This window comes from Larimichthys crocea, chromosome I, assembly GCF_000972845.2.
Source record: "Larimichthys crocea isolate SSNF chromosome I, L_crocea_2.0, whole genome shotgun sequence".
Classification (NCBI taxonomy): Eukaryota; Metazoa; Chordata; class Actinopteri; family Sciaenidae; genus Larimichthys; species Larimichthys crocea.
Window position 1 is genome coordinate 37,506,315 of NC_040011.1, and position 19,788 is coordinate 37,526,102.

Genomic DNA, 19,788 nt, shown 5'->3' on the forward strand with positions numbered 1-19,788 from the left:
AACTGTGTTGTCAGCAACCGTGGTAGAGTGGGTCGCTAATAACCCTAAGGTTGGCGTTTCGATCCCCGCTCTCACTAGATTACCACGGCTGAGGTGCCTTTGAGCAAGGCACCATACCCCCGCCTGCTCTGCTCCCTGGGTGCTGTGAGTTGATGCCCACCGTTCCAGTAAATCTGGCATCTGTCGACCCTGTGCATGTGCATGTGTGTGTCAGCCTGGATGGGTTAAATGCAGAGAAGTAATTTCACGTTCAAGTTTCTAAAATAAAAAAAAATAATAATAATTTGTACCTGTAATGTGATGCAGTCTGGAGATGCTTCTAAACAAGTCAGATCCGTTGCACCAAAATTGAAAAATGCTAATGATAGGGTTATCAAAAATTTGTGTAAACTCCTGAATGAATGATTCATGACTCCTGAATGATTTGTCTTGATCCGCATACATTTAAAAATAAGTATAGTTTCACAGACTCCCAATTGAGGGTGGGGAGAGAACGTTAATGCCCTCTAATCTTAGGTGGTCCTTCCAACGCCATACTGATTCCTTTAACCAGCAATGGATACTTTCCATGTATATTAATGATTTTATCACATGTATTTTGTCTTTGGGTATGTTTTTTAGTATATATGATACAACGACCTAAATACAATGACAATGCCAATATGAAATTTTTTTTTTTAAACATTATAATTTACAGTTTAACTGTGTAATATATTCTTTATGTGGCTATGTTTCCGTATGCATCTGCATCTGCAAAGTAATATAGTGCAAAACACAAATTCAATGATATATTATTATCATGCAATGATTTAAAGTATATTTTATCATGAAAAGTATACACAGTACATGTATTTAAAATACTACAATTTCAAAAGTGACAAATGAACAGACAAAATATATATAACATATATTACATAATGCACAAAAGATATTACATTAGAGTTAAAGCGATTAGAGTGCATAAGACAAAATTATATAGTGTAAATCAAAATTCAATGATATATTATCGTCATGCAATGATTTAAGGTATATTTTATTATGAAAAGTATACACAGTACATGTATTTAAAATACTACAATTTTAAAAGTGACAAATGAACAGACAAAATATATATAAAATATATTACATAATGCACAAAAGATATTACATTAGAGTTAAAGTGATTAGAGTGCATAAGACAAAATTATATAGTGTAACTCACAAATTCAATGATATATTATCGTCATGCAATGATTTAAGGTATATTTTATTATGAAAAGTATACACAGTACATGTATTTAAAATACTACAATTTTAAAAGTGACAAATGAACAGACAAAATATATATAAAATATATTACATAATGCACAAAAGATATTACATTAGAGTTAAAGTGATTAGAGTGCATAAGACAAAATTATATAGTGTAACTCACAAATTCAATGATATATTATCGTCATGCAATGATTTAAGGTATATTTTATTATGAAAAGTATACACAGTACATGTATTTAAAATACTACAATTTTAAAAGTGACAAATGAACAGACAAAATATATATAACATATATTACATAATGCACAAAAGATATTACATTAGAGTTAAAGTGATTAGAGTGCATAAGACAAATTATATAGTGTAACTCACAAATTCAATGATATATTATCGTCATGCAATGATTTAAGGTATATTTTATTATGAAAAGTATACACAGTACATGTATTTAAAATACTACAATTTTAAAAGTGACAAATGAACAGACAAAATATATATAAAATATATTACATAATGCACAAAAGATATTACATTAGATTTAAAGTGATTAGAGTGCATAAGACTGCGGACATATAATGTATGCATCATTCAAATTTCATAGAAATAGAAAGTTTGCTCTTGCAAAAAAAATCACATAAAGAGACAAACATTATAAAAACATCTGTTTGGCAATCATAAAACCCCAAGACATGAACAATCTTGTGGGGTTGTCCTCTGTGGTATATGAGGTCTTTTCAAACAACAGTGTGGCAACTATGTGTGGACATATGTGTACATCTGAATTTATCTCATGTTTGGCAGCATTTTAAAACAGTGCATTGACACTATGACTCATTTCTGAGGACTGGACTTTGTTCAGGTGAAACTAATGATGGTGTTGAGTTTCCGGATCCCCTTCCTGACTCTGCCGTGTCATCAATTTCTGAAGTTATGTGTCCTTGTATATCTGTCTGAGGCAGATCATCCTCAAAAGCAGGGTTCACCTGCCCTTGGCTGTGACGTTTCTGAACCTCCTCGAAGATTTGAAGAACCTTTAAAGCACACAAACAAACGCAACAGGTATAAATGTAAGCATACACTGAACTGAAACTCTTAGATAGATCAAGAAGAGATATTTATATTACCTTAGATTTCGGAATGAGACCCACTCTGAAGAAACCAATATGCCCTGTTTCAATCTTAGTGCAGTCAACCACGGTAGATGCAATATTCTCTGGGGAGGCTCCATCACATAACACTCCATCCACCTAACCAAACAAAATGCACATGTAGTTTACTACAAAAATTAAAACACCAGTGCCTCTTGTGTTTGATAAAATTGTAATACAGTACTGTCCTCACCTTGTTGCCTAGCTTGGCGTAAACTTGGTTGTGATGAGTTGTGTCTGCCTCGCCTGTAGGGTTGGCTGAAGTTACAGCAATGGGCCCCACCTGCAAGAAATAAAGTTGTTGTATTTACTAAAAGGTCTGCTGTCTAGTTTGATTCACTTTAAGACTTGTAGTGATTATTTCCCACAGTGCTTACCAGATTAATGAGGTGTGTGGCCGCAGTACAGTCTGGGAGTCTGATGGCAATGCTTTGTGGAGTCCCTATGTGTTTGGCAGCATCTCCTAACCCAAATGTGTCCAACCATGGTCCTGTGTGAGACAAGAAACCAATATGATGCTTGTAAAACCCCTGCAATGCAACATTAGGTACCCCCAAAGTCACACACACGCACATACAATATTACACATACAAATATGTATCAACAAACACATATCTACCTCTGGGTATAACCATGCTAATAGAGGAGGGCCATGCAGCCTCCATGAAGTCCAGGAGCAGAGGACTCAGTAGGTGTCGCACCGGTTCCAACTGCTTAATAGAAGAGATCCACATGGACATAGGTCGGTCCTCTGCCTGCTTCTTCACCCTGAAGTCAAACACAGTGAAAACACAGAACATAATGAGACTGATTTAATAAATGAACGCACATAAGGGTACATCCAAAACTAAGACTCACTTGTAGGCTTTAATAACTGCATCGGGTCTGTTGCAAGCTGCCACCAGCACATAGACAGTGTCAGTAGGCATTCCACATATGCCGCCATTTTTCATGATTTCTGCAGATGAAAGAAGTACGATTACACATCAAGTATGTCAACAAGTCTTTGTTATGATCAATACTGATTTCTTTAATAGAGTCTCACCTGCAATCTGCTGGACAGATGTGGCCTTGCGGGCTGATACATGCGGACAGATATCTGCACCTCCCCCAACCCCGCTCATCTTAATTAAAGGTTTTCCCAGGGGTATCTGGGGGGACTGGAAGGTGCTGTTGAAAATGTGCGCCAGGAAACAATAAAAACTGACAAGGCCAAAGATGATGGTGACCCCTATGTCATAACCATAAGGCAGTGCACCTACTGCATCCAGAAGGAAGCTAATAAGGATGAGCTGGAAGGTTAGGGAGTAAGCAAACCAAGCGACATTTACAAACACTGCTGCAGCTGTCACTAAACCATTAAACAGCATGAAGCTAATGATCCCGACAGCCACATCAAAGCTTCTGGTTTGACCATAGAGGCCACCGAATCGAGTCAGCCCCCACACTGTCCACATCATCCCATAGAGAATAAAAACTGTGCTCTCAAAGGTTTTACCTCGAGCAAAGGCTACTGAACCACAAAGTAGCTGGAGTGCTCCGCCAGCCACCACCACCCAGGGCAGAATCAGCACAGCCAGAGGACCTTTGTTACCAACTGTGGCTGTGATAGCAAAAGTAGCCAGCACACTACATGCATGGCCTAACAACTCTGCATCTGCATACTTGGAGTAGCCCAAGTAAGGGTCATTAAGCTCTTTATCATTGGCTCTGAGATTAACACCCTGTATCCTGGTTACTAAGGCCTTGAAATACCCCTGCCCTGTGGGAATCAATGTAGTGGAGACCATATTGAATGTAGTAATTAAAAGCATGAGAGCAGACATTATAAATATAGCTCCCTCTACACCCTGCGTGCCTCCTTGGAAGAAACCTTGAGGCTGGGCTGCAATGGCAATACAAAAGGCTACAAAGAATAACTGGTAGAGCCCCTCCAGCATGCTCTTCTGACAACTGAAGAGAGCCAGGACAAAGAAAAGCACAGAAAAGACAGCAGGCAAAGGAACGGGGGAGTAAGGCTCAATTGAGTAAAATGATAGGAGAGCACTGTAGCCTTCTGCAAATTTCAGCAGAGCAGTGAAGCCGTAAAAAGTGGCAGCTAGTGTGTCCATTGCTCGGTAGAAGAGGATACACATTGCAACTTGGAAAACTCCAGCTGTCCACAGCCAGGGGACGTGACCAACAAAGAGCCGTGGGACCACACCTAACAGAGGACAGACTAGCACACAAGCAGACAGCATGTTCATTACCAGACATACTGACACTGCATCGCTGCACCCCTGGTTCTGTGCTGTATTCAGCTCAGCTTTGCTCTTCAGGCCGGTTCCTGGAAGCTCAACTTTACCACGAGTGATGATGAACATCAGGCGTCCTAAACCAAAGTAAACACCCACTGCACAGACAATGAGGTAGTTAGCAGCTGTGGCAGACAGACCAAAACCTGCAGCACACAGCCCTGCGATTTGATGTGCACATGCTAAGCTAATGCCGAAAGCTATCAGAAATAGAACTGGCTTTTTTACTATGACTGCTACGATGCCTATGATGAGCAGGGCCAAAGTAAATGCTGCGAGGCCTGGAACCAGAGCAGATCTCAGCTCTGTGGGCTGCAGCACTCCCTGCCCCACCAGGATGTACACCAGACCTGAACCACACCACAGGGCGGACACAGTCAGACACAGACAGGAAAACAGCTGGGCGTGGGACAGACTGTGACCAATACCTGAGAGTAAACAGAAAGAGAGAATTTTTACTCAAAAATATGATTCAACAAATCCTACAAATTGTGAATTTATTTTTGTGACACATTTATTAAAACCAACCTGCGTAAGCTAAGAGGGCTGCGATGATGAGCAGCAGTATCCCCAGTGCAGTGTTGGGGATGAGGTCTTTTTCAGGTGAGCTGGCATAGTCATTTACCAAAAGCAGAAGAGAGCCTATAAGTCAGGACAAAACACCATTATCAAGAACCTTGTGTGGTAACAAACAAACAAACAAACAAACAAGAAACTACAAACTACAAAAGTTTTTTTTGTTGTTGTTATGGTTGGATTTTGCCCCCCTGAATATGAAGAGCAGGTGTCTGCCTGACTAACTAATCAAGAGTTTTAACTTCTGTGTATGATTACATATTATATGTAACTAGTTAGGCAGGTTAATAATTGAAATATCTGCAGCAGTGATTCATTATTTTGATAATATAGTTGTTTTCTGATATTAACTTTAAAAGAATACGTTTTTTAAACTTTTAAATTTGATGCCAAACTAACATGATATGTCACCTTATTTCTAGGATTGCCATTAAATGAAGAGATTTAATTGTTACTAATAACAGAGTTGATTTCTGATAGCTGGCCACTAATTTTTGTTTTCTAGGTTTCAGAATTCAGAATCTTTATAGCATTCAATTATATGAAATTCATCCTGATAACATAACATAACATAACATAACATAACATAACATAACATAACATAGGCTATAAAAAGTAACTTGATATATCAAAAATAAAATCTTACCGCCAGAGATGCCCAGTATGCCGACGGACACATGCAATGATCGGAGGTGAGCCATCTCAGAAGTGCATCTCTGAGGACGTGAGGCTGCGCTTTATACGGCTGCGTGTGACGTCTGCACGCAGGAAGAAACCTGAGAGGACAAGCTGCACCTCGCTCGGGAAAACCCGCAGCTCCGTCAAAGCAGAGGAAAAATAGGGAAGTGTTTAAAAAGAACAGAATAGTGTTTAAAAAATAGGATAGTGTTTCAAAAGACTTAATTGGGAACTTCCATATTATGATGTGTGCAATTGTATGTGTAAACGGATAAAATATCAACCATCAATATCAACACGAATTGTCATTATATCAATTTCTTTATACTTTTTAATCACTGACATTTGAATTATAGCCTGATTTATGAAACCAATTATGCTTCTAGACATTTTCAACTCACAAAATGCAAATAAGACCGACATTAATATAGTACTTAAAGCACCTGTTACTTCTTGAATATTCACTAGACTAGTTATAAATGTATTAATGTTTGTTTATCTATACAATATATATATGAAGAAATAAAAGTATTCCCATAAACCTGTTCAGTAAAATAAATCAATAATCACGCAATTAGACTTTTAATTACATTAATGTCATTGTTCACCGTTATATAAATTATTGACAGGAATGATTCAGCATTTTATGCCAACTGTGACCCTGGTTACCTTAATGGTGCATGATGTCAGCATATTAGATATCAGCAGGTTGTGGGAGGAGACAGTCAGGCAGGGTTATAAAGACTCTGGTTCAGATTTCAGTCATCACACCTCTCCTGAACAGCTTCATCCCACACGGTGTAAAGCCAGACCAGCTACAGACACAAGGTGAGATCGGTCTACACTGTCTTTGTTTTTGCTATTTAAACTTAACTTAACAAATATTGTGAGGACAAATTCGTGTTTAGTTTAGGCCATGTTGTTATAATTAAATGCAAGTAGCACTGCAGACTGCTCAAGGGAGTTTGCAGTGCTAACTCCCTTGAGCAGGGAAAAGGTGTCTTACAGTGTAGTACTGCTCATTCATTTATATCCGTGGAGACATGTAGAGCAGATGCCAAACATTTCCTGTAACTTCTCTTCACTGGTGTTAAATGTGCTATCAGATAGCAGCAGCGCTCCTAGTACGCCTTTGTCACCTGGCTATATACATTTTTTATGTATAGTGTAAACACATGCAGGTGCAGCAGCTTCATATGTAACACCTGATATCTGAACAAGAAGGGGATAAATACTTTATGGTGTCATCTATACAGTATATGTAGTATCGGTAAACAAATGTGCTTCATTTGTGTTTCATAGCAACCATGGTGAAGCGTGTTGCAGTTATTCTCTCAGGCTGTGGAGTCTATGATGGCACAGAGATCCATGAGGCGTCCGCTGTCCTCGTCCACCTGAGTCGGGCCGATGCAAAAGTAAGAGACATTAACTTATTGCAGTGTATTTATCTGTTATTTTATGTCCAACTTGTGGCATTCAGAGGGACTTTGCAGCTTTTACGTGTACTTTTCAATCCATTAATTTACCTATAAAAGGATTACATAATCTGATCAGTACAGACGCCGATCAGTGAAAGTTTTACATGCTTGTGTTTCATTTCAGGTGCAGATGTTTGCTCCCAATGCAGATCAGATGCACGTTGTCAATCACTGTGAGGGGAAACCTACAGAGGAGAAAAGAAACGTCCTGCAGGAAAGTGCCCGCATCGCCAGGGGTGACGTGACTGATCTGGCCAAGTTAGATGTTTCAGCATTTGATGCTGCCATCATCCCAGGTTAGATCTGGTTGTAAATAATAGCCTATCTGTTTTTTCAGTTTTTTTTTTTGTTGTTGTTGTTGTTGTTGTTATGTGCTAAATGAATCTATGGTGTTCTCATTCAGGGGGCTTTGGTGTGGCGAAGAACCTGAGTGACTGGGCAGTGAAGAATAAGGACTGCACCGTCCAGCCACAGCTGGAGAAAGTCATCAGGGCTTTCCACAAAGCTGGAAAACCACTGGGCATGTGCTGCATCTCTCCCATTCTGGCTGCCAAAATCCTGCCTGGCTGTGAAGTCACTGTGGGACAGGACAAAGAGTGTGAAAAGTGTGTGAAATTGTTATAGTTGTCAACCTCAGATGTCTGTGGTTATGAAAAAAATCTCAATCTACAGCACTAATTGTCCCTCTTTTCATCTTTAGGTGGCCATATGCTGGGACAGCCGGTGCTTTGAAGGAGATGGGCTGCAAACATGTCAACACGGATGTGGATAAAGCACACGTTGATGTCAAAAATAAGCTGGTCACCACCTGTGCATTCATGTGCAATGCTCCCATTCATAAAGTCTATGATGGAGTAGGAGTCATGGTTAAAGAGACACTGAAACTGGCTTAAGAAGTCTCTTATTACATACAGGTGTTTACTTTAAACTAAATTGTGATTTCTATATAAGCGTGGTGTTTAGATATTACACCTCACATCATATACTGTATGTGTTGTTTTGAAACGTTCAATAAAAGTTACTCTACAATTTACATTTTGACTTTTTTTTTCTTTATTAAAATGAAACAATGAAAATTACAAAAAAAATCTACACCATATACTCACACATACTGTATGTTGTGTTTGTACCTAACCTGGAAGAGACTGAGTGGTTCATGATGCAGGGCAGACGACTTTAAAGCTTCCTACGCAGTTGAGAGGAAAGAGTAATCAACATTTCCAACCTCCAGACTGTTACGTGACTTCATGATAACTTTGGAGTGGTGCTGCTTTTCCTTCTGTTTGGTTGCTAGTGAGGTAGAAGTAATATAAATCAGTAAAGTAACACAAACACAGTTGGAGCTTCTGGTATTGCTAAAACATGTAGCCCTTGCTTCTGAAATCCTTTTCATTTCCCCCAATCCACTTGCACACAATCAGAACAGGAGGACTTTTAACTTGTTAACATGTATTATCATATAATACATTGTGCTACATTTTGGCAGGTGCATTAAATATGCAAGAAGACAAGCTTAAAGTGGAACAGTGCTTTGGGTAAGAAATAAAACTGAATTTATGAAAAATTAGTAAATCTTGAATATAGTTCTCTAAAATCTTAAGTCACTTAATAAACTCTTTTATAGACAGATTCCTTTTTTTTTCCTTTTTTTATCACAGAACTCTTGGATTATGAGGATTTTGTATTTTTGCCACTAAAGTGTAAATACAAAGAACATAACCAGCATATTTAATTTTTTCATTAACTTATCATTAGTAAAGTTGTACAAGTTGTATAGGTGAACTTTGTAAACAGAAATACTGTTTCACCAGTGTCAGGTTATTTTGATAATTTATTTGAAAGCAGTTCAGTTACATCCATACATGGAACAATACAATACAATGTACTATCATTAACATTTTATTAATCAATCATCTATTCACAGTTGAGTTATATATAGTGCAAACTGTGGCATATTTGATAAATTGTAATAATGATGATTAAATATTCCTGGGCAAGTGACTGTGAAGAGCGGATGTGGCTTTGCTGGAGAAGTGGTTGAACTTATCCGTTCCAGAGGCCAACACTGTTGCATGAAATTTCCTGGGACGATCAGGATCCTAATAGACACAGAAAGAATCAGGATCAATACACAGATGAAGTCTAACACTGTGAAATTATAATCTGCATGAAGTAATAGAATACATCAATCTTCATGTTTGTCTCACCTGTATGGGATATGCACAGGTGGGGACATAACGTATCACAAACCCACAGCGCCTCCTCTGGGAAGTGTTGGCATCACTGGCATGGACGAGGAGTCCATCATGAATCTATTAAAACAAATGCAAGACCGTAATTAATTCGCTCTGTATTGCACTTAAATCTACTGTCATGTTTAACAAAATAAATCAGTACTCACAGACATCTGCCCGGCTAACAGAGGGCAAAGCACAGCATTATCGGCCTGCACCAGCTCCTCTGGGATCTCTTGATTGACTGACAGCATGTTTCCAGGGCGGATTGCTTGGCGATGGGGTAACATGCCAATGTGATGGCTACCTGAAGGACAAAAAAAGTCAAAAATCTTTTTATGTTAAGAAAGGAAGTCAAGAAAAAATGTTTTATAGATACATCTCTGACATCTATAGAACTGTTGCTAAAGGCATAAACTTGAAATGAGAAGCTGAAGTACCTGGGATGACACGAAGGGCGCCGTTCTCTTCCAGTGAGTCATCTAAACCGAGCCACACAGAGAGAACAGGGCCACCAGCAATACCCCAATACCTGTTAACAAAACAATTACAGTGAGACAAAGCCACAACAAAACAAAACAAAACCTTTCAGTGTTTGTTCAGTAAATCTACCTCATATCCTGATGCCAGGCCACATATGGAAGTCTATCCTCTCCAACACTCCCATCATGTTTGGCTTCTCCCTCTTCATTCTCCTGGATGTCAGGTTTGAGTGTTGGATATTTACATATGAAGCGGGAGTCAAGCAGGATGATGTCAGGGCCCAGGATGGCTTTGACAGCTTGTAAGATTTCAGGATGTTTGGTCAGGTCCCTCACCCATGGATACTGAAGGTGAACATTGTGGAGGCTGTACGTGGTGTACTCTACACCTGGAAACATACAAACACACGGTACATTCATTCACTGACAAATAGTGCCACGTCATATATTATCTTATTTAATTTTTATTCAGAAGTTAGTTATTCTTTTCTGTTTTCCTCCCTTCCCTTCTCATCCTACTTTATCTTCCAGTGGCACTTACCAAATTCCTTCTCCAGCTCAGAAAACGCATGCCTGGCCTCACTCAGCTCAGCCTCATTCAACACAGGCAGCGCTGAGAGGAAGCCCTGCTGGTTGTAGATCTCCTGCAGTTTAGCTGTAGATGTAGTCATCTTTATTAGAGCGTTTCACTGCTTCCAAAATTTATAAGGTCGACACTGTTTGTGGTGGAGGTAGAGGTCAGGGGGAAGATCAGCAAGAGAGAAATTAAAGTTAAAATATATTCTAAGAATGTGTTTTCCAGTCTGGTTATTTTTTAGGTGTTTATGCAGACAAAAAAAGAAAACGAAGAGGAAACCATCTAACCACATGTGGGTGGTTAGATGGTTTCCTCCACCTACCCTTTAAGACCAATATATCCCTGGTGACTACATCTCATTGCCCTAGTGAACCAGTGTCTCTTTGTCAACATAGTTCAAGTTAAAGGTTTAACTGTTGGGTAAAACTACAAAACTGAGAATTATCCCTTAGCTTCTGTGATCCTGTGAGTGAAGTATCAACACTCCACCTGCAGAGATGCCTTTTTATAACATAAAAATGGCAAAACTATTGTATTTGTTATTATTAATTAACACCTAAGGAGTATTTTAGACTTGTATCTAGTCCAATCTAATTACTTTATAAATAGCATACTGTTGTAATAATGTACATAATAATGTTGGTAGTTTAAACTTAATCAAATAAAAATAAAATAATACACCAGTCACTATAAATGATAACTATTGTAGTATTATATTGTCTACATACCTGTCTCCTGGTCAGTCTTCTCTCTCTGTGAGTCTGGCCTGTGGTTAGAGTCTGGCTCTTCAGTGACAGAGATTATATACTGCACAGAGCACCTTCAGGAAACTCCAGTTTTTTAATCATCATTTATCTCTAAGTTACAAGTTAACAGTTCAAAGAAAACCCGGCTCCATCATGCACACAGTCTATGTAACATGAAACCTTTGAGAGTGTGTGCATTAGATCTTTAGTTTCCGGGCTTACGTGAAGTTTTCCATCCAGGAAACAGACTTTTTGCAAAGAAAAAAGGTTATTTTTGGTGTCATCTCTCAACACCCCTCCATTCCAAGTAATTCACTACTCTTTCAGAAAAATTTCCCAATCATCACAACCTCATATTAAACTGAGGGAATGATGACGTATACAACAGTGTGTTGACATGGCAAGGTAAATGATGAATAACAGAAAAGAAAACCCTCCTTTCACATTAATTATTGCTCTGGACATAATAATATTTGTCATAGTCTTTATCGTTCTTTATTTATTTTATTTTCTATTCAAATGTATATATGAATCTAGACATACCAGTATGTTTGTGTCCATCTGTGTGAATAGTGTAAAAAACAAATGTAAAATCACAAACAAAGAGCAATAAGGTGGACACAAAATAAATGAACAATAACTTAAAATAATATATTTACAGACAACATAACAAAATTGTAAAAATACAGCCACTCTTCTCTGAGACTTGAGCACCGTAAATTCCCCCCGGAAAATAATGAAATATATACCCTGCCCATTTATGACAGCCTTTCCCTCCAAATGGTTTCCTTATAGTCCCTTATTGTCTATGTTGACTCATTACTAGGTACATATTTTAGAAATAGGGAAGGGAGAGGCCAGACAGTGGACAAACGAGTTGTCAGCTTCCTTCTCTGAAAACTCAGAATACAGAAGAAACAACAGTGTCCCCATTTTAACTTCCTCAACATGTAATGATATGTGACCCACCTGCTGACCCAGGATCTCACTGTCATTTGAAAATGTGTGTATGTATGTGCATTAGATTAATCATTAAACCAGTGAACTGAACTGACTTGAAAACAATAGGTCACTTGTTATCGACTGCTGAACAAAATACACTTTATATCGCGTGCCCTAATACAAAAGACACATTAAGGAATCTTTTACAGACTCTTATGGGAAATGTCCACCAAGAGGTGGAAAGCCACCTCCTACTGTGTCACAATATGTGTCACTGGTTTCAGGTGAGATCTGGACCAATGAAGAGAAAACATTAACTCAGAAATGCACTCCAGAGACAATCAACTGCTTTGTAACAGCTGTTCTGAGGAACACCCACCCACCAAAATTGTCTGACTTGAATGACCTATGATGTCATTGCAAACGTCACCTTTCAGCATGCAGGGGGGGCAGGTTTACTGAGCCAAGACAAACACTTCATTAGAATAGTCTGTCTATAGATAACTTAGTATTTGTAACATTTCAGCAGCAGCAATTAAACTGTTTCACAAATAAAAACATTTTTATGATATTACTCCACCATAGTTAAGGCACAAAAACATCTTGGTTAGGGTATGTTCATGAGTTATAGTCTATAGATAATCTGTTTAGACACATTTAGACAAAGTGAGCAGTTAAAATCTTACAAATACTTTATAAACTATAGGCAGCCTTTCCAAATAAAGTGTTACTGAAATTGTTTTACAGACTTCAAAGTAATGCACAACTGAGCTGAGAACTGTGGGTCACCAAAGAAGCTGAAGCAGGTAACAAACCACCAACACACTTAGATTGATTATGATTTAGTTTATTATTTTAGCTTCATGGTTATTTTTTAAAATGGCTTTGAAAACAATCAGTAAACATAATTTTAACAAAAATACATTGCTAGATATTTAAAAAAAGATATATTAGACATATTAAATATATATAGGTAACAACGTTTGTGACTGTTTCTGTTAAGTAATATACAGAATACAGAATAAACAGACTGTAATCTACATTTTAACTGCAACCTGTCTTTATTCTGAAGGGGTATTTCCAACTCCTTTTCTTTCTCTAAATTGATCAGATAAAAGTGCTGTTAGTGAGTGTGACGGCATGCTAAATTTGCATGTACAGTCCAATGTTACTTGTTTGAACTCAGTGGAGAGCCTCTGTAGGCTGCTTTTCCAGATGAGATAAAGTATTTGTATAAGAGTTTAATTTACTGTGTGTGCGATCGTGTTTTGCTTTTTTCTCTCTCTCTCTCTCTCTCTCTCTCTCTCTCTCTCTCTCTCTCTCTCTCTCTCTCTCTCTTTCTGACCCTCAGTCTGACTCTTTGTCCCTGTTCAGGTGCTTGGGGCAGAGTGGGTGGTGCTGTTTTCTTTTCTCTCCACTTTGTGTCCTCTTGTCTCCTCCCAGTGGCTGCTGTTCATTATTGCAGCGGTGGACAAGCACAGGATCTTTGTTTGGAGGTGTTTTCTTCATCAGCAGTCGCTGCAGCATCTGTTTGTCAGACCGCTCCCTTCGGAAGTCATCCTCATAAACCTTGAGCTGTAGTGATGTCAGAACCACAGGCAGAAAAGGTCAGGTAGCAGCTCAAAGTGGATTTCTTTTTTCTTCTGAGAATATGCCTCTTTTTAATATTATTTTACATCATACGGTGTGTTTAAACTGCAACAGGACATTATGCATCCATATTTAACTACCCAACAAGGCTTTTAAGTCTGACACACAATAATCACAGAATTATGCTTGAATTCTTAGCTGCCTAACAACATGGTTTTTGTTAGGTCAGACTACAGACATATTTAATAATTTATGTGTGTGAATGTGCATGTGTATGACTGCATGAGTGTGTGCATGTGTACAGACAATTAAAACACTACCTGCTCTTGCAGTAGTGCCACCTGTTGGCGCATCTCCTCCCTCTTCTTCCTCAGCCTCCGGTTCTCCTGCAGTGTGTGTTTGTGATCGTTATGCTCCGTCTCATATTCTGCTTCATAAATCTGGGTCTGCTGACACAAGACATCAACATGGCAGTGAGCCAATACCAGAGCCATATCTTGAGATCTGCAGAGACTTCTTATTGCACTGTGAACACATTTCAGAGCAGCGCAGAGACGCCACTTGGTGGTGCAGTTTACCATCTAATTCAAGTTTAAGCATTAAGCAAATCTTTCCCTGGCAACAGTGAGTTGACATCAGTTCAGCTCTCATCACATCAGAAATGGGATTTTTTTTTTTTTGTTGATGCCATGCCTAAGAGAGCAGCCCACCTGACATCTCAGAGCCTCCAGCTGGTCTTTTAGATCCTGCACCTCTTGCCGTGAGTCTCCCAGTGCTCCCAGTGGGGTATTGCTGCTTTGGCTTTTTCCCTGCCACTCTGCCTCCGGGCTTGAAGAAGCTGGGAAAAAGGAGGGTGAAGGGTTGTATCCAGAGACGTGACTGTGTGACAGGTTGGGACCTCCTGGAGGATTACTGGTGGAGCATGATGCAGGATCACGTATTACAGCACTGAAGCTGCCCTTTAGTAAAGACATAAGACAAAAGGATAAATGATGCTGACAACCAGATAATATAGACACATTTGAAAGAGAACAAACTGATCAGGTTTACACAGTATAATACCTGTTTGGCAGGTGTGCAGTCTTTATCTGGGTGGTGCAACCTGCTCTCCAGCAGTCTGATGTATTGTTGCAGCTCCTGGTTCTTCTTCAGCTCCTGCATCAACGCCTGCTCATAGTACTCCTTTGCACTCTGCAACCCCAAACAAAACAGGAAACCTCACACATTAACCACATGTATTACTAACACCATCTATATCTGCTACACCACAGCCCACAGTTTAGGAATCCCCCCATATGCACTATCTACACCCACTTTTCAGGGTCTATAACCTTTCTGAACTGTATCTGTGCCATCAGTCATGTGAATATATTTAGACTTCCCGCAAGCTTGAAGTATTGTTGCATATTTACCTGTTGGTGCTCGACTTTGAGCAGCAGTCTGCTGTTGAGCTGTTTGATGGCAGTGTTCTCCAGCTCCAAAGCCTCCAGTCTGTGCTGTAAACCCAGCGTGGCACTGCGGTACACCTGATCCCAGTCCTCATTAAGCTTCATCAACTGTAACACACCACCACCATCACATCATCACATAATTATCGGTGCAGTGGCCTCGTCTGCGGCCATCGATAGCATTGTTCATGTCATCATTACTGACATCGTTCTCAATCTGTCCCCATGACAACGTGGGCATCAGGAAGTGAATTTAGGTCGGTGAGGTGAAACTCTTCACTCTATACTTCTCTCTAAATCTCTCTAAATACATCACATCAGTTGAGAGAAAAATTTCCCTTGTCTCTTTCTCTTTTCATTAGGCAGCGTCTAATTAAAATCAAGAAGCAAAGGTTGTATAATTGTGAAAAATGTAACTTCAGTGATGATTATTCACAGCTTAGCAGCAGTTTTCACACAACGCCCACGATCCTCCTCTGGTTTTCAGAGAGAACTACATGTAATTGCCAACATCAGCAATACAAATGTGGACCTGTAGAGAATCTGCACCAGTTGTACCTCTTTGTTGACTCTGCGTAGCTCAGTGTTCTTGTTTAGCAGCAGCAGTTTTTCCTGGTCAGTAGAGGTGACAGTCATACTCTCAGTGATCAGAGTGACTTGCTCCTCTGTGGACAGCAGCCTGTCACCCACGGGATTCAAATTCTCTGTCCTGCACACACACGCACACACATAGAGACAGGTTACACATGCAAAAATAGACAGAGAATACGCGCCATGAATAAAGTCAGGATGAAGAACATTAGCAAAGGATTTTCATTAATAAGCAAACACATGTGAGCACAAAAGAACGTCAGAGTACTTTTGAACACCCACTCGCACAGAGTGCACTTACAGAGAATCAAATCGGAGCTATTATGCACACCCACGCACACACATGCATGCACAGTCACATTATGCACTCAACACACACACACACACACACGCGCACACACACACACACACACCTATACACACGCACACACACAGCGGTGCATTTCTCTACGTCCGCAGTTCTAGCCAATCAAAATCTCTGTTTACTATCGGATGTATTTGCATATCGATAGCCTCTGGAAACAGTGTGGGTGATGATCCCTGGAAAATGTTGATTTCTGCTGAGCCACTTGGAGAAAAATATTTGCAAAGATTAATTAGTCAAACTAGCTCTCTTTCCAACAGTTCTGTTGTGAGGTCTTGTCTGAAAGAAATAGCTGACAAGTAGGCAACAGAAATCTAAAATCCCAGGAGGAATTCGATCAAGGAAGAACACACAACAGTGCATGAAGCCCCCAGGGCTTCCTCACACTAACATACTGTATAAACCGCTGTAACCTCGGAGAGATAGGTACCATAAAGAATCACAATCTGAAATCACCTCTCATCCCCCTTAAGGCTAAACTCCCCCGCAAACACATGCTTTCATCCACTTACGCACAGTGTCCTTCTATGTGAAAATCAGTGTTACACAATTTTACAGAGTTGTATCGTCAGGTCAAGCCAGTAAAAATGGGAAGATGCAGGTCTATTTTAAAGCAACAACATACAAATTAGTTTATTTTTTGTTATATATTCCTGACAAGAATACTGATGTGCTATGAAAACTTTGTACCATCAGGTTTAACACATAGTCTCCCTTGTGGGATCATAGCAATATGAAAATATGATGTATGAGACTTTGTTCTCTCAAGCTTAAAGGAATAGTTTTTTTTTTGTCAAGATTAAATGAGAAGATTGATACCGCTCTCATGTGTCTGTTCAGTATAAGACTACAGCCAGCAGTGGGTTGTCTTAGCTTAGCATAAAGACAGACAGGAAATATGGGGAAAAACCTAACTTGGGTCAAACAAACAAGTCCCAACAGGATGTGGTATTACAGGGGGTTTACAGAGGATTAAGTTTTTGTTAACCATACTATGACAAACCCACATAGGTGGATATATTTTTGGAGAAAGAGTTGCAGACTAGTTGTTATGCTAAACTAACTAGTGGCTGTAGCTTCGTATTTTTTACAAATAGATATGGCATCAATCTTTTCATCTAACGCTCAACAAGAGAGGGAATTAGTGTATTTGCCAAAATGTCTCAAAGCCCCTGGTTAACTGTGTCATTATCATGTTTGCACGAAAAGGTGACATCTTCAGAAAAGATATTATCCTTGAGCAAGGTTATGTTCTCCACTAAACACATTGCTATTTTAAGATAGTCAGATACAGTTAAGATAAACTGTAGTGTGTGTGCGTGTTTTAAAGTCACATGGCCTCATCAGATAATCAGAAAGGATTATTACATGAAAGGAAAATTCACCCAGGGCTAAAATATTTGTCTAAATGCTCTGCACCATCTGTCATTCCTCTGGGTTCAACAAGGCAAGAGAGAGCTTTAGTAAAGGCTGTTTATGAGCATTAATGAGTGAATCATCTACACTGAATGAACGGCTCTCTGCAGTACGGGAAGTGTAGGATGACGCCTGTGCTGAAACAAATAAAACTGAACTTAATTTTATTGGCCAGCATGAGCAGAAAATGATAACATACCCATGTCCAATACCTTGGCAAGTAAGCACTGCTTATACAGCCATCCTGTTGAGAACCACACGAGGCTCCCACATCCAGAGCTTTTTCTATTCTGCTTCTCTGACAAGTTATTCACATTGTGTGACCCAGTTTCACAAAGTTTTCATTCGTGTGCCGCCTTGGAAGGACACCAAAACGCCACTGCTTCCCGCAGCAATATGGTAATTCACTGTCATAGAATATGATGAAGAAGGAGATAATAATTTTCCTTCTTGCTGGTGGCAACCCTGACAAATATCACTCCAGATCTTTCTGTGTGCAATCAGTCGATGGCCTCAGTTGGATCCTCTTACAGAAGAGAGAAGTGTGAAATTTCAACATTGTTATATTTAAACCAGACTAATCATTTCTATAGTTAGGGTTGTCACAGCATTGACCAACTCCGCTCACAATAAGAAGAATGACTATTAGTCACTTTTATAAAAGCAGTGACCATAAAACCCAAGTTATGTCCTTGTACAGGCATTATTTTACAACATGCTGGAATATCAGCGCTGTGAAATAATGAACTGAAGCCTACATCTTTATGACCTCATGGGAAACTCCGCAGTCGCTTTTTATTTCTCCATTTGATGAACTACAATTCTTCATTTAACTATCTGAGCATCTGTGAAATCATGATAAGAAAGATCATTTATATATACTGTGGGTTTAAAAGTATTTCTAGAATTAAATAGATTAATCAGACAACAGTGAATATGAAACTATCCAATCTATCACAGACTCCATTAGTCTCGAATTATAGATTTATGGGAGTTTGATGAAAACACGGGGTGGACAAAAAAATTCAGAACTCATTGTACAATATCACACAACATCCCTACAATACGAAGTGTGAAATGTTTAACATTTGTTATTGTCAGGTGCGTGTTGATTTACCATCATGGTGTTATTTGAAGCTGTAGTTGATAGACCTTCATTTAAATTGTTCTAGATGAAGCTATTACTGTATATGTTCCTCTTTTTGTTCCTTGTATGTAGAAATGTGGAACATACATACCATAATTCTTCAGCTGATTTGCGTTCCTGTTGGTTCTGAGGGAGGCTGCTGTCGCTCTTTGGTGAAGTATCTTTCTGTGTTCCTGCTGCTGATGATAACGATGAGAAAGATGACAAAGACAGCACATCTCCATCCATGGCTGCTCAAAAATCTTCATAAAGTCTGAAGGAAAATTGAACTGCTGCTATAAACACAAGGCAAAGTTTCTCTTCCTAAACCCTCCGCTAAGCATGTGGTGGAAAGTAAATACTGTCATCGGTATTGATACGTAGCAAAAGAGGAAGTAGCCGAGACCCACAGCCACATGATGCAAAGTTTTGAGAAGAGGAAGTGATACTGACAACTGCTTCAGCATTGTGTTAAAGAGGGCCAGTCCCATTGTGGTGATTTGTTTAAATGTATTATACGTTACACAATCTGAATGTACTGTACTCAAAATGTTTATTCAGATGAAACGTTATTTTGCTTTGACATCATTTGGAGAATATGGGAAACTCCAGACAGTCTAAGAAGTCTTTATGTGTTCTGTGTTTATGTGTGCTAGGACTGTTACCGGGTAACCGGTGGCTGTCTTGTCTTATGTTTTAAAATGAGCAAGTCAGGAAAGCAGGGAAGCTGAATAGATATGCATAATTTCTGCATGATTACATATTACAGGACATGTAATTGATAATAACTGTAAAGCATACATTTATTCATGACAAATAATGATAGGGTCAGACTGATTGCATT

The 19,788-nt window shown here is 39.1% G+C and overlaps 4 protein-coding genes across 7 annotated transcripts; 1 reads left to right on the forward strand and 3 right to left on the reverse strand.

Annotated features, from left to right (window-relative positions):
• Positions 1–1,639: 1,639 nt before the first annotated feature.
• si:ch211-153b23.4 (uncharacterized) lies at positions 1,640–5,981 on the reverse strand. The gene is made up of 9 exons (XM_019265485.2): positions 5,919–5,981; positions 5,225–5,338; positions 3,448–5,124; positions 3,261–3,360; positions 3,022–3,170; positions 2,780–2,892; positions 2,596–2,685; positions 2,379–2,501; positions 1,640–2,285 (listed from the first exon to the last, which is right to left on the reverse strand). The coding sequence occupies exons 1-9, from the start codon at positions 5,971–5,973 to the stop codon at positions 2,079–2,081; spliced, it is 2,628 nt and encodes an 875-aa protein (XP_019121030.2). The 5' UTR covers positions 5,974–5,981; the 3' UTR covers positions 1,640–2,078.
• A 670-nt stretch (positions 5,982–6,651) lies between these two features.
• si:ch211-153b23.5 (glutamine amidotransferase-like class 1 domain-containing protein 3A, mitochondrial) lies at positions 6,652–8,461 on the forward strand. The gene is made up of 5 exons (XM_010736228.3): positions 6,652–6,778; positions 7,253–7,365; positions 7,553–7,724; positions 7,832–8,033; positions 8,129–8,461. Exons 2-5 carry the CDS (start codon positions 7,258–7,260, stop codon positions 8,319–8,321), a joined length of 675 nt encoding a protein of 224 aa, XP_010734530.2. The 5' UTR covers positions 6,652–6,778; positions 7,253–7,257; the 3' UTR covers positions 8,322–8,461.
• A 785-nt stretch (positions 8,462–9,246) lies between these two features.
• zgc:174917 (L-proline trans-4-hydroxylase) lies at positions 9,247–11,506 on the reverse strand. Its single transcript, XM_027285928.1, has 7 exons — positions 11,450–11,506; positions 10,686–10,860; positions 10,275–10,533; positions 10,103–10,194; positions 9,830–9,969; positions 9,636–9,740; positions 9,247–9,527 (listed from the first exon to the last, which is right to left on the reverse strand). The coding sequence occupies exons 2-7, from the start codon at positions 10,813–10,815 to the stop codon at positions 9,408–9,410; spliced, it is 846 nt and encodes a 281-aa protein (XP_027141729.1). The 5' UTR covers positions 10,816–10,860; positions 11,450–11,506; the 3' UTR covers positions 9,247–9,407.
• Positions 11,507–13,240: 1,734 nt separating this feature from the next.
• On the reverse strand, positions 13,241–19,337 carry si:ch211-153b23.7 (hypothetical protein). 4 transcript variants are annotated; one of them, XM_027285921.1, is made up of 8 exons: positions 19,057–19,337; positions 16,006–16,156; positions 15,412–15,555; positions 15,062–15,190; positions 14,710–14,958; positions 14,320–14,445; positions 13,748–13,984; positions 13,241–13,713 (listed from the first exon to the last, which is right to left on the reverse strand). In XM_027285921.1, exons 1-7 carry the CDS (start codon positions 19,191–19,193, stop codon positions 13,757–13,759), a joined length of 1,164 nt encoding a protein of 387 aa, XP_027141722.1. In that variant the 5' UTR covers positions 19,194–19,337; the 3' UTR covers positions 13,241–13,713; positions 13,748–13,756. The 4 variants fall into 4 exon arrangements, with proteins under 4 accessions (XP_027141722.1, XP_027141715.1, XP_027141717.1 ...); XM_027285914.1 differs by having other exon boundaries at positions 13,241–13,698; positions 13,733–13,984; XM_027285916.1 differs by having other exon boundaries at positions 13,241–13,685; positions 13,732–13,984.
• Between the last annotated feature and the right edge of the window lie 451 nt (positions 19,338–19,788).

Bases quoted from the DNA above. Each gene is read 5' to 3' on its own strand.
- si:ch211-153b23.4 (XM_019265485.2), bottom strand. From the start codon at position 5,973: ATGGCTCACCTCCGATCATTGCATGTGTCCGTCGGCATACTGGGCATC. The intron at 3,171-3,260 runs GTGAGTCTTAGT...GTTTGACTTCAG, and splicing joins GCAGTTATTAAAGCCTACAA to GGTGAAGAAGCAGGCAGAGG. The intron at 2,286-2,378 runs GTAATATAAATA...TGTGCTTTAAAG, and splicing joins GTCTCATTCCGAAATCTAAG to GTTCTTCAAATCTTCGAGGA.
- si:ch211-153b23.5 (XM_010736228.3), top strand. From the start codon at position 7,258: ATGGTGAAGCGTGTTGCAGTTATTCTCTCAGGCTGTGGAGTCTATGAT. The intron at 7,366-7,552 runs GTAAGAGACATT...GTTTCATTTCAG, and splicing joins TGAGTCGGGCCGATGCAAAA to GTGCAGATGTTTGCTCCCAA. The intron at 7,725-7,831 runs GTTAGATCTGGT...GTTCTCATTCAG, and splicing joins TGATGCTGCCATCATCCCAG to GGGGCTTTGGTGTGGCGAAG.
- zgc:174917 (XM_027285928.1), bottom strand. From the start codon at position 10,815: ATGACTACATCTACAGCTAAACTGCAGGAGATCTACAACCAGCAGGGC. The intron at 9,741-9,829 runs GTGAGTACTGAT...TTGTTTTAATAG, and splicing joins TGTTAGCCGGGCAGATGTCT to ATTCATGATGGACTCCTCGT. The intron at 9,528-9,635 runs GTGAGACAAACA...TGTGTCTATTAG, and splicing joins CCTGTGCATATCCCATACAG to GATCCTGATCGTCCCAGGAA.
- si:ch211-153b23.7 (XM_027285921.1), bottom strand. From the start codon at position 19,193: ATGGATGGAGATGTGCTGTCTTTGTCATCTTTCTCATCGTTATCATCA. The intron at 16,157-19,056 runs GTATGTATGTTC...GTGTGTGTGCAG, and splicing joins AAATCAGCTGAAGAATTATG to GACAGAGAATTTGAATCCCG. The intron at 15,191-15,411 runs GTAAATATGCAA...TTGGGGTTGCAG, and splicing joins TCAAAGTCGAGCACCAACAG to AGTGCAAAGGAGTACTATGA.